The sequence below is a fragment of the Schistocerca americana genome, chromosome 11 (genome assembly GCF_021461395.2).
Source record: "Schistocerca americana isolate TAMUIC-IGC-003095 chromosome 11, iqSchAmer2.1, whole genome shotgun sequence".
Lineage (NCBI taxonomy): Eukaryota > Metazoa > Arthropoda > Insecta > Orthoptera > Acrididae > Schistocerca > Schistocerca americana.
Genome location: NC_060129.1, coordinates 126,854,317 through 126,867,230, shown reverse-complemented (window position 1 = coordinate 126,867,230; position 12,914 = coordinate 126,854,317). Strand labels below are relative to the sequence as shown.

The 12,914-nt window shown below is 41.1% G+C and overlaps 1 protein-coding gene across 1 annotated transcript in view; it reads left to right on the top strand.

The window, feature by feature from the left end:
* Window positions 1–12,914, top strand: part of LOC124554133 (skin secretory protein xP2-like) — a 40,269-nt gene that overhangs the window by 4,915 nt on the left and 22,440 nt on the right. Inside the window, exons 4-5 of the mRNA XM_047128200.1 lie at window positions 7,003–7,217; window positions 10,321–10,596. Of these exons, the coding sequence (XP_046984156.1) occupies window positions 7,003–7,217; window positions 10,321–10,596 (491 nt within the window). The remainder of the gene's footprint in view (window positions 1–7,002; window positions 7,218–10,320; window positions 10,597–12,914) is intronic.

Below are 12,914 nucleotides of genomic sequence, written 5' to 3'. Positions count from 1 at the left end.
ATTGTGGCCTAAAATATCTTTTCTATATCTCCCAAAGTGGTAGTGTATTGACATCTGATGTATATGAAATATCCTGCTTCGACCAAGTACCCTCTCCTCAGACACCCCGCCATGTGGGTTGTATCTCTGTGGATATGGTACATGTAGATTTAAGACCCGTCTATGCAGCCAACCAAGCACATTCTATTCCAGTCCTGTCTGTGCTGTACGGTACCTTATCAGAGACAGAGCTACCTTCGAGAGCAGTTCTGTCATATACTGGCTCTTTTGTAACTTCTGTAACTCTTGTCTTATGTGGAAGTTAACACCAGTAAGCTCTCTGCCCAAATGACTGGACACTGCCATGTTGTGCCTGAGAGCAGCAATGGCACACAATTCCGAGCGCAACATGGTCAGCTTTGATAACTATTGTGCAATATGTGTGTCTGGATCCTCCTTGAGAGACCTTTCATAATTATGTAGATGGGAATTGCCGTTACAACTTGTTCTTTGATCCCGCAGTCGTCATTATCAGTAGCCCCTGTCCCGAACCCACCACTATCCATGCATCTGCTGACCATTTCACTCCATTAAGGCAGATTCATACTACACATCAATGGAACGGAATGTCAGACCATATTACTGCGAAATGGTAAAGTGTTCATACTAACTGGACAACACAAATGTCAATATGTTTCCAAATACAAGACAGTGAAAGTGAGGCTATCTGATACCATCTTTGATTCCAAAAGATAACATGTTGTACTAGAATTAGGGAATTATTGATGGTAAAATGTTAACTGCCAAAGCAAATTTCATAATTGATGTTCTTTTTCAGTTCTGTGTGGTAAACTGTCCAGAAGGGGGGAGGGAATTATTTGCTAGTGAAAATATATGCATACAGTCATGTTAAAAAATATTTGTAAGGGAATACATGAAACCTTTATACCTTATCCATTGTGGTATGTTTTCCCTACATTGCAGATGACAACTGTATTTTTCTAATTCAATAGGGCTGACGTTTCACATGAAGGAAAGGTAATTAAATGGAAATTGCTTCATCAAATTATGGTCTTATTTGCAGACAGTGTGTCTGCTCTGTAGTTTTTATAATACATATGCCATTTTTTCCTTTGATACATTATCGTTTCATGCAAGATCACTCAATATAAAAAAATATCGAAGTTGTAATGGAACACTTCCAGTGTGTCACAAAAATGATGCAAGGTAATAAAATAAAGACCAGGAAGACACAAATGCACAAATTCTGTTACTACAACATGAGTGAGCAGGGTAAAAATTAGGTTATCTTCAGATGTTGGAGACAGACACTGTTCACCCGCCAACATCATTAGCAAAACTTTCTTCCTGACACACCTCAATCTTATTGCTCCATTCTGTTGACGACTTGTGTGACTGCTCCATCGAGTGCAGATTGATCTTTAATGTGGGCAGGTTTGTACATAGTATCTACGTCTTGAGCCACTACGAATTAAGATAGAAAGAAATTAAAGACATTAGCTGCAAGTGGGCATTGCATTAAGTCAGCGAGGAAAGTAGAAAATTTGTGCCTGCATACTAGACAGATGCGCTGACTACGCCATCTGGACACAGTGGTCACCACAATCCCCTGGACTATCCAGCACTCCACCTGTCCGACCCAAACTGTCAATGTACACATGTCCAAAAGATAACACACCACATAATATAATTATGGCAATGACGGCCAGTGATCCCGTAAGTGCTGATGTGCACACAAAGCTCAAAATCTTACGGGAATTGGCGAGATGTAATTCCTTTGTGTGTCTATACTTCTGTCTGTTTTCTCTCTCTCCCTCTCGTTTGCCCCTATGCTTCCTTTGATTATTACTTATATGTGGGACGTATTGCTCTTCTCTGTTACCTTGTGGAGTCCATTTTCGGCACTTGCTTTGGTGGCTTAACTTCACACAATCTGCAGCTTTCCTGGTGGGTGTGAACCCTTCACTACCTTGGCTTTGTGAAGTGGCCCATGTTCACCTTGGCCTTCATTCACTTTCTAAGGACACTACTCCATCCTCACTCTAATGCCTTCAGTTTCACGACCTTTGCATGGAACTTCTCGATAGTACCTTTGTGCACACTGATGGCTCTCGGACTGGCTGTTGGGTCAGGTGTGCCTTCGTCATTGGCGCCCATGTCTTTCGATATCGGCTCCTGGCACACTGTTCAGTATTTACAGCCAAGCTATTTGTCCTGTATCAGGCCACAGAGTACATACGGTGACACTTTCCAATTGTATCCTCTGCCGAGACTCACTCAGTGCCCTTCAAAGTCTATGTGCACTGTCCACTGCTCATCCCTTAGTGCAACGGGTCCAGGAAAACTGGGCACTGACAAGGCTGCAGTCCTCGTACCCCATCCCACGAGTTCCTATATTCCCTCCGATGATCTCTGTGTTGCTGTCTGTCAAGAGGTGGCGTCCCTTTGGCATTGCCAATGCTCCTCCTGTCACGGGAATGAGCTCCGGCTTACTAAGCCTCTCCCAGCGGCTTGGACGAGCTCCTCTCTGCCCACTCGCCGAGATGAGGTCATTTTGACTAGGTTGCGTATTGGGCACTGCCTTTTTAGACATAATTTGATAAGTGGCGCTACCCCACCACTTTGTACACATTGTGCCCAAGTTTTAACTGTGCGCCACTTCCTGACAGAGTGCACATTTTTTACAGCCATTTTAGCAAATGATGCGCAAGCTGTCGACCGCGTTTTACTTATCCGCCAGAGCAATATGGTGAAGGCCATTTAATTTTTAGTTTTGGACCTCCGTTTCTATATGGTGTCTTTTTTAGCTCTTTCTTCACGGCCCTGTGTTTAGCTGTCTTCTGTTATGGCAATTGGGACTGATGTATGGTCGTTTTTCATCTCCTCTCTGTCTTCGTGTTCTATAGTTTTGACTTGGATGTGTATGTTCCCAGTTGATTTTTTGTGCCCTAAAGCAAACAAAGAAACTCCTTCCCAGCACATCGAGAAAAGTGAAGAACTTTTCAGGGCCTCGCGATTCTAGCCTAGTCATGTGGACAGTCGTCCTGCTGGAAGATTTTGTCACAGTTAGGAAAAACATTGAGCATTTAGGGATGCGCTTGTTCTGAAGTAATGTTCAAGTAGTCCACAGCTATCCTGGTGCCTTCAGTTACTGTCACAGGTCCCAAAGAAGCCCACATGAATACTGCTTGTAGCATAATACCGTATTTACTCGAATCTAAGCCGCACTTTTTTTCCGGTTTTTGTAATCCAAAACACTGCCTGCAGCTTAGAATTGAGTGCGAAGTAAGCGGAAGTTCTGTAAAATGTTGGTAGGTGCCGCCACAATTAACTTCTGCCGTCGAATATATGTAGCGCTACAGAGGTATGCTTTGCAGGCACAAAGATAAATACTGGTGCCAAAACCTCTGCGTCAGTAAATAAATTAAGGTGGAAGAAGATATTTTTTTCTCCGCCCCGAGTTTCGACCACTGCATTTTCATACATTATCCAACGAAGTAAATACAAATTCCGTATTGCTGACCTTCGAATGTAGCAGCCTTTCAATGTACTACGAAAATCCGACTGGCAAGACTGTTTGGGATGTTTGTCAATATGGTCCACTCAAAGTTCTGAATTTTTTCCTACTTGTGGCAAGAGATGGTTGCTAATAGGAACTTTTATGAATTGTGAATCACATGCAGTATTCTCTTCACCATACGAATATAAACATTTTGGCATGTATTCTTTTGTGTTTGCTGGTATCTCAGTTAAATCCTGTCTGCCTAATAAACCACGAAGCTAGAGTGGGACAACAGCAAACGCGGAAGAATATACGTATAATGCCATGTTTATATTCGTATTATTCTTATGCCGAATAGTGATACAGTCAGAAATGAAGCACGGCAACTGACTAGATTTTTAAATCTAAGATGACTCTAATTTCTGTCCAAGATGTAAATGTACTAAAGAGGCGCCTGCAAAGATTTTCAAACGAAGAAAAATTTTCGGTAAACTCTCCTTCACAACATCTTCTATCACACGCAGTCTATTATTTGGTTCTTGTTGATTATTATCAAAGAAAGCAGCAGTGTAAGTAACAACAAATAGCAGTCTCTTGCCATTGTTTCGCTAATGAGATGATTTTCTCTCTCTCTCTCTTTTTAATGTTTTAAATTGGAAGCGGCAGTAGCACGCACAAAAGCAAGACATGCCGCAAGCGACGACAGGTTGTAAACACTCATTATCAAAATGCGACAAACAATGCATGACACAGTACAATAATGCATTTTCAGCTTAGAGTGGCGTAAACACCTATAACAAAGGAACGGCACTTATCAGATCAAAGAAAAATAAGCAATCAATTCAAACCAGACGAAGCACGTGAAAAAGGAAGGGTACCCGTATGAATATATACGGAGTGCCTGACGCATAATAATTGCTACCTGGTAAAGCTTAACTGCTAAGCTTACGACTCGAACCAAACTACTGTAGCTGTATCGTCATTCATTTGACCTAGATTGTGTATCATATTACAATGGACCAACTTTGTTTCGATTTGGAGGTGCGGCGTAAAACTTTTCTCCCCCCTTGAATTTAGAGTCTCATTTTTCAGGTGCGGCTCAGATTCGAGTGCGGCTTAGATTTGAGTAAATACAGTATGGCCCACACTGTCTTCCATTTGCAGCATGGTGCTTGTTTCGAGCAACTGTTTTATTTGGATGACTGTACATCTAGCTTCACCATCAGTGTGATGTAAGAAGAAGTGACCGGGTGAAACGTTCCCATTGATGCACAGTCCAATCTCAACATCATTAGGTAAATGTGGATACACGTAGCAGTTGTCTGCTCCAAAGCTCTTGTGCCTGCAGCACCATTGTAGCAGACCTGCCACGGATTGTCATCAGCCCTCCTTAACAGAGTGGGTGAGCCTCTGATCTCCACATTCTATGAAGTGGATGTCGAACAACAGCTTATTTGTCTTGGCTCTGCTTACACGATTCTGTTATTGCGTCATGTGCATGCAATGCCAACAGACAGCATACTGTCTCACAGTGAACAGTGGTTGTAATCTTACTAATATCGGTGTATCATTTGCACATTCTATGTTGAAACGTTATCATTGGCTACACAAATCAGCTGATCTATCGTCATATTTTCTCCTGACTGCTCATGATACGAGGCCTGTCCAGAAAGTAAGTTACGATCGGTCGGGAAATGGAAACCACAGTGAAAACCAGAAACGTTCTATTTGCAACAGTTAGGTACACCTTCCACCTACTTCTCTACGTAGTCGCCGCTCCAGCTTCCAGTTTTATCGTAGTGTTGTATCAACTTTCCAATATCCTCGTCATAGAAAGCAGCCGCCTGTGCTTTCAGCCAGTTATTTGCACTGGTCTGCAGCTTGTTGTGTGTGGAAAATTTTGTCTTCATAGCCACCGGTTCTTGTGAGCAGAGATGAGACTCGGGGAGCCAATTACAGACTGTATTATGGGTGACCAAACACTTCTCATCGGAAACGCTGCAGGAGTGTCTTCATTGCCCCTGCAGTGTGCGGCCGAGAATTGGCATGAAGAAGGAACTGCTCGACAGTTGTGTTATGTGGGCTGCATGAGAGGGGCGAAATCTCTAACCGGGCCCTCATACTTGGCGGGAGACGCTATTCCCTACGCATCTTCACATGCTCACTGTTCACTCAAAATAGAAAAGAGCGACGCGACACGATCGACGGGCACACTAGAGACACTGCCCAACACATCTGTGCAAAGCTTTACTGGATTTTCCCAGTGGTTTACATTTCGCGACCGATCGTAATTTACTTTCTGGACAGCCCTCGTAGTACACAGACAACATGTTTTTGCATTTTGTTTTAATTTTCCCCTTCAGCTGGTTGAGGAGGCTGGGGTAATACTCTTTGGTTATACTACAGCTCTGACAGTGATACTTCTAAAACAGTATATTGTCTTTGTCCCAGAAAACCAAACATTGTGACTGGTTTGGTAGATTTCTGGCTGCAGGACGTCCATTGTTGCACTGATCCACTATGGTGTCATTTCCCTGATCATTCTTTGGGTGTGGGATCATAAATGTGGAACTAGGTTTCATCCCCAATCACCAACCGAGTCAAAAGTCCTGTGCAGTATGAAATTGGTCCTGAAAAACACTGGATGTCTGAATTCATATCTTGTTGTGATTATGGTTGTAACATATCGGCACTGACTTCGCTGGAAGCTATCTTGTGCCTAAGATATTGTCAGTAATAAATCCAACACATATTCAGATCGTGTCCAGTGTATCATCATCTTACTAGTGGAGGTATGCCTAGTTTACATTGCTCTTCCTAGTGTTCGGTTGAATTGTTTTCATTTTAAGAACAAATGTTGAAATATTTTGTGTAAAATGGAAACAACTCAGATTAACACCGAGAAGCACACCATTAATCAATCACACTGAGAAAACCTGAGAGATATTTGCCAATCTTTAAGGATGGGCCTGCAGACAGCTTTGCTTATGATCATGTTTTTCACTGCTGCGGACCATCAATGAATTCACATTCGTTTATTTCATCTTTTTACAACAGAACTATTGCCTTTCAATCTAGCCTAGCCTTGGGAAACATTACAGATGTGATTGACACTGCAAATAAGATTTTGTATTCAGATAGAAAAAGTTTGAAAGTGCTATACATCAGTAGCAAGGATACTAATATGAAGAAACCTCAAAGTGAACAAAAGGTTGTCCACCTAATTTGAGGAGCATCTTTTGTGGCGTACAGATGTCATCTGATTAAGAGCATGTCATAGTATATGCTTAGTATGGGGAGTTGCATAAAACTAGTCTTCCACTGATGACAATAATAATCATATATAATCTTCTGCAAAGCAGTTTAGTGCACAGTGTATTTTAAGGCTGAATAGTGCTACTGCTGTTCTGCTGGTGGTTTAGATTGTTTTGATGAATGTGTAATTACTCATTAACTGTTCGCTATTTTGCTCATTTCAAGATATCGTCCTTAATTTTCAGGCTCGAAGCGTGGTCGTCCCAAGAGAGATGCTGACGAGAAAGAGGCTGCTGGTGGAGCTGACGAAGATGCGGGGGCGCCACCAGAGAAGAAGGTGGCGGAGCAGAAGGAGGAGGGTGACGCAGGCAGTGCCGAAGACAGGGCCGACTCTGGCAAGGATGCGGCTCCGGCAGAAACCTCTGCTACAGCGCAAGAGGACAAATCTGAGAAAATGGATGTAAGTCTGTAGTTATTGTTAAACAAGAAACATGGTCAATTTTTTTCTGTATGCTGTCTTCCACTTCTGTCTGTAAACCCACACCTGTCCCTATATCTTTCTTCAGGTGTGGCTATCTATTCTGGCACTGATCTCATCAATAGTGTACAATCGCACAAACATTATATTAACATCAAAATTTGTATCATGTTTATATGCAGGCATTGTGTGTGTCTATTTTCATTTACAAATCACATAAAAATGATGAGTTCAGATGGAGGTCTTTCATGCACGGGCAAATGCAGCCTATTTTGTCTAAGCAGAAATTATAACACCAGTACAGTTAAGTATGACCCACAATGCTTGACCATATCCCAGAGGCCGTAAGCACGTTTGCTTCTGTTAGGTAATCATGTAGCAGGTCACACGATGCCATTTGTTATTTACCATTAAAAACACCTAAAAATAATGAGCCGTGTTTATTCTCTCTCTGCTTTATCATCTGAACTTTACATATACACTATGCGACGCTTAAATCTGGACAAATGACTTTTTTTAATTAAATTTATTAAAACAAAATACAAATGAAAATCCTTTTACATATTAGTAGTAGTATCTTTCAAGAGTAACATAACATCCCATTGAGCCACAATGAGTGCATCCATTCTTGTACTGAAGTGATCGCTCACATTACAACAGCACTGTCCATATTCGTGAATGCTGCTTAGATAGCAGTGCGCAGAGATGTGACATTAGCATGCCTCATCTTATTGGTAACTCTTTAGACTATGCTCCAAAGATAGTAGTCAAGGGGGTTCAAATTCAAACTATTCGGAGGCCAGAACTCCTTTGACCAGAACATGTCAACATTATCTGAGAGCCAGTTTTGGACTAAATGGCTCTTATCAGCCCCTCCTCTGCCAAGCATTGTTTGCTAGCTGACATTCAGTACTGATTACGATTTCCTCTCAATTGCCACGGATCCTCCGGAATCAGCGCCAGAGCCTTTTCGGTGACTGCTGCGGTATGACACGAGTTTCCTCGACTAAAGTTTCCTCACCAGTTAGCGGAACCCTCCCCAAACTTCTCCGAAGCATTATACTTGGCCACGTACCGTAAACAGTTGCATCTTTAGTACTCGAAGAATCTTAACTATTTCAATGGGGGAATGGCCAGCACAAAGACTTTGCACAATTGCAGCTCTTTGGTTTTACCTTGTCTGTTTCAACTCAGCCATTTTGAGGTTCTGACTGACGGATGCCTAGGGCTTTCGAGAGCCTCCGCCGGAACTATGATGTGGTGGGAAATTCAAATTGAAATGTGCCCATGTTCAAGTACCGCATTCTTTGCAGTCATTCATAACCTCCTGTATGACACAGCAGAAACCCTTGTTCCCGTGGGAGCTGTACTACTATTTACGGCACTCTACCTGCCATTTCTCAAGCAGAAAACTTCTGGTGCTAAAATTTGCCTGTTTCAAGACCAAAGGATAACTGTGGGTACAACCAAAATTAAAACAAATTTGGATGTGCTTAGTGACATTGAGATCAATACTTTCTCTGAAGTTATAATTTTAGGTTATTTTTGTAGGAAATAGACTTCAAAACAATTTTATGTCACTGCAGAGTGCATAAGTGCTGTGATAATTGAGTGAAGATAGCACTACTCTCAACAGTGCCGATCCTTGGATGTGTGTATCTGAATTTCTCTCTCAGAACTCTCTCATGACATAATACCTCACTCTTCTGCACCCATACATACATTTTGTATCCTCTACTGCCACTGTCACCAGTGGTGGTAGTATTATTGCTATTATAATTATTAATCATTACTATTATTCCAAATGGTCATAGATGCATCCAAATCTTGTCAGATAATCTCACTGCTATTAGATAGTGAAGCAGCTGAAAGACAAAAGCGATTTTCCTTTATTTTTACATGTGTTTCTTCTCAGCCGGAAGCATCTTGATAACTACGGTAAATCCATATGTGTTACAATAGCATCAAATGAAATAAAACCACATACTCAACACTAACTCCTTTTTGGTAACCAAAGGCCTCATATTAAATGTTTATGGCTGTGTGCATCGCCGCTGTCAGACATGAAGTGTTAGTTATCTTAAACTCTGTCGGGTACATTCAAAGATAAACCAACAAGAAGTAACATTTCTTGTTGGGGAGCCAGAGCACTATCAGTATACACTTTGGTGGGAAAGCACCTCATTAAACATAATGCAAGGCAAGAAACAAAAGTATCATGAAACCTTAGGATATAACTGACACTTTTTTGGGCTTCAACACATTTTCGAATTTGCATGTTTCACTCTTTATGCATTTGGCTTAATGACGTACTTTCCCACCAAAGTGTCTATCAGTGCAAAAAGAAATGATACTTCCTGCTGGTTTTTAACTTCTGAATGTAACTGACTATAGAGTTTACAATAACTACAGGTTGTCCATAAAGTCCGTGAACACTTTCAATCCGTCATAACAAATTTGTTGTGCCAGTGGTAAATGGCCTTCCTTGTTGGTGGCTTCTCACCATACTTGGCTCTAAACATCTGTTGAACAGCTGTAGCACGCTTGTTTTTGTCGAACTCAGATACACAGAATGCTCGCTCCGCACCTGAACTCGCCATGTTTGCGACTAGTGTTGACTACCGGCAAATTACCTAACTATGCTGTGAAAGTATACATGAAAAAAAAACTTAAGGGTTTCTCTTCAAAATGACATATGTATATCTGTACAATGTTTGGTTCTTGTGCAATAAATAATTGAAAGTGTTCCCGGACTTTATGTACACCCTGTATAACGCAGCTGGCTTACTCCATTTAATGTCTTTACATCAGGGCTGTACACCTCCAGAAACATTTAATGCGTTACCACTGGCTACTAAAAGTGAGTTTCTCTGTTGTAAGTTGAGTCTTTGATTTTATTTGTTGTTGTAACATATTAAACTTCCCACAGATGAGCAAAATGTGTAAAAATAAAGATTTTTGCAACTTTCAGCTGCTACACAATCTTATACTTTCTATGCTCTCTGTTCTCCTGCAAGAGATGCTGCGCTAACTAAACATCTTCCCTGCCCCTATTTTGCATATTAATGTATGTTTTCTAACTTAGGTGGACACTCCGAAGGAAGAATCGGATACAACGGCGGAAGCAGACAGTGAGAAGAGAGGGGAACAGGCGAAACCTACTGCGGAGACCCCGAGTTCTGCTGAAGCCACTGCAGAAGAGAAACCTACCGAAGGAGAGGAGAAAGACAACGCAGAGGACAAGCCGGCAGCTGCGCCACTGGCAGCACCGGCTGCTCCACCGGTGGAAAACGATTCGGGCAAGGACGCTGTCACATCTGCTGAGCCCAAGGATGCTGCTGCCCCTTCACCTGCCAAGGAGGTCAGTTATCGCCAAAAATAAATTCCTTCTCTTATTGTCAAACTGCTAGTTTTATATCTACATATGGCCATATTTGTAATGGAGGTAAATGCATTGTCATTGAAGTTCGGTAGAATGCACCATGCCTTCAGTTGTTAATGGGATAGTGTTGCTCGTGTACACTATTCAGTATGTCTGTGTGGCTCGAAGAATAACGATGAGCTGAGAATGTGTGTGTATTGCCACTTTACGAAAAGAAGTGCTATAAGCAGAGAAAGTTGCCCACCTAATTTGCTTACACTGCCATTATCTTTTTTATTGTTTAGTTTTTTCACTGTCTTCCATTCTATTCCACTTATTCCTTCATTCCCTATCCCATTGAATCTAGGCCCCCATGTTTGCAGATATATAGCTGGTGCAAAAATTTTTAACGAAATTGTGTGGCAGTAAACGTTCACCCATACAGTGTATTTTTCAAAAGTTTTCTTCCATGCAAAGAAGGCATGCAGTTTGGGACAGTGAAGAAATTCCCTGGATTTCATAGAGTTCTATGTGTGTGTTCTACAAGTCCAGTTGGGAAGGCTATCTTCATAAAAATATATAAAAAAAAGTGATTGAATGCCTCACAAACTGGAAAAAAGTTGCATAAGCTGAATTTTTAATTTATATTGAGCTTTGGTGTAGGTCCTTCCAGACACTCTTGAGTAATGAAGGTTGGAATGTTTCTGGATTGGCCGCTGCCCCTTGTCTGTATTTTCCTCTACAAGGACGACCCACCAGGGAGTGGTAAATTGAGTGCAGGTATCAGTAGAGCATGTATCAGTAGTGCTTAATGTTTGCTAATGGCAAAGGGAGCTCTTGGTTTGGACAAGGATGTGCCCTCTGTTTTTGTGAAAAGAAGCCTCTTGAACTATGTATAAATTTATGTGTCAGTGCCTATATAACACCACAAATTGAAGAATTAAGAATGAAGTCTTTTTCAGACTCGTGTGCTGAATGTTCATCTTCATAATAATTTTACAAGAGTTCATTTATACTTGCTTTATATAATTTTCGCTGTTATGTGTTAGATAACGTAATAAGCTGTGTATGAACTGTTGTGGTGCTCAGGCCAAAGATTCAATTTAATGCAGCTGTCCAGGCTAGACTTTCTTATGCAACTTTGTTCATCTCTACATAACTACTGCTACTTACAAACATCTGAACCTGCTTACTCTATTCAAGCCTTGGTCTCCCTCTACAATTTGTAGTTCACACGCTTCCATCATCGCGCGCGCTCGCGCGCGCGCGCACACACACACACTTTTGCATGCACTAAACTCAAGCTTGAGAAATGTCGAAGTGGGTGCCCATTTTGTTCCACACGAGTCAACAGATCCCTGTTTATTGAATCAACAGCTTCGACAGTTCGATTTCTCAGGTCTTGAAGAGTAGCTGCCAAAGGTGGGACGAAGACTTTGTCAGTTATGTACTCCCACAGAAAAACATCATAAGTTGTGAGATATGGTGTCCCATGAAGCCAAAAGCAATTAACAAGATGATGTTCACAAATTGCAACACACAATTATTTCTCTTGTAATGTAATCGCCCTGTTGCTGCAAACAAACTGCGCAGCTGCCTCAAAACTTTGAACTTTCCACTATCCAGTGACATGTGCAATGTGTTTGTCTTTTATAATTTGTAGTAAACAATTGAAATTTGTCTTTTTTCATCACCTTGTATTCTGTTTCTGTTCATAGGGTTTATTGTGCATATTTTGTTTCTGTATAAGGGCTATACTCAAGAAAAATACTTTCAGAAGAGAGTTCTAACATTCAAATATATATTAAACATTAACATATTTCTCTCTTTCAGAAATCTTTCTCTGCAACTGACAGTCTGGATTTTATACCTTCTTTGTTTCTGCCATTGTAAGTCATTCGGCCGCTCAAATAATGGAACTTTGCTACCAATTTTGGTGTCTCATTCCCATTTGTGATTTCCTGAGCACCACCTGTTTTGATACCACCCCATAGCCCTTGTAATATTAACCTTAAAAACCTCTTTTGAGGTAGTCTCCAACAAAATTACAATGTCATTAGTAACCTCAAAGTTTCTGGTTCTTCTTCTTGAACTTGTAATTCAGTTTCCAAATTTCTCCTTGGATTTTTGCTTGTGCGGTGTACACATTGAGTAACTTTGGGTATAGGCTGCAAACCTTGGCTAATTCAATTCTCAGTTTCTGCCTACCTTTAATTCCTTTTGACTCTTGTAATTGTGGTTTAGTTTTTGTGCAAATTGAAAACAGTCTTTCACTATCTGTATTTTATTGTGGACACTATCAGAATTTCATAGTGTTT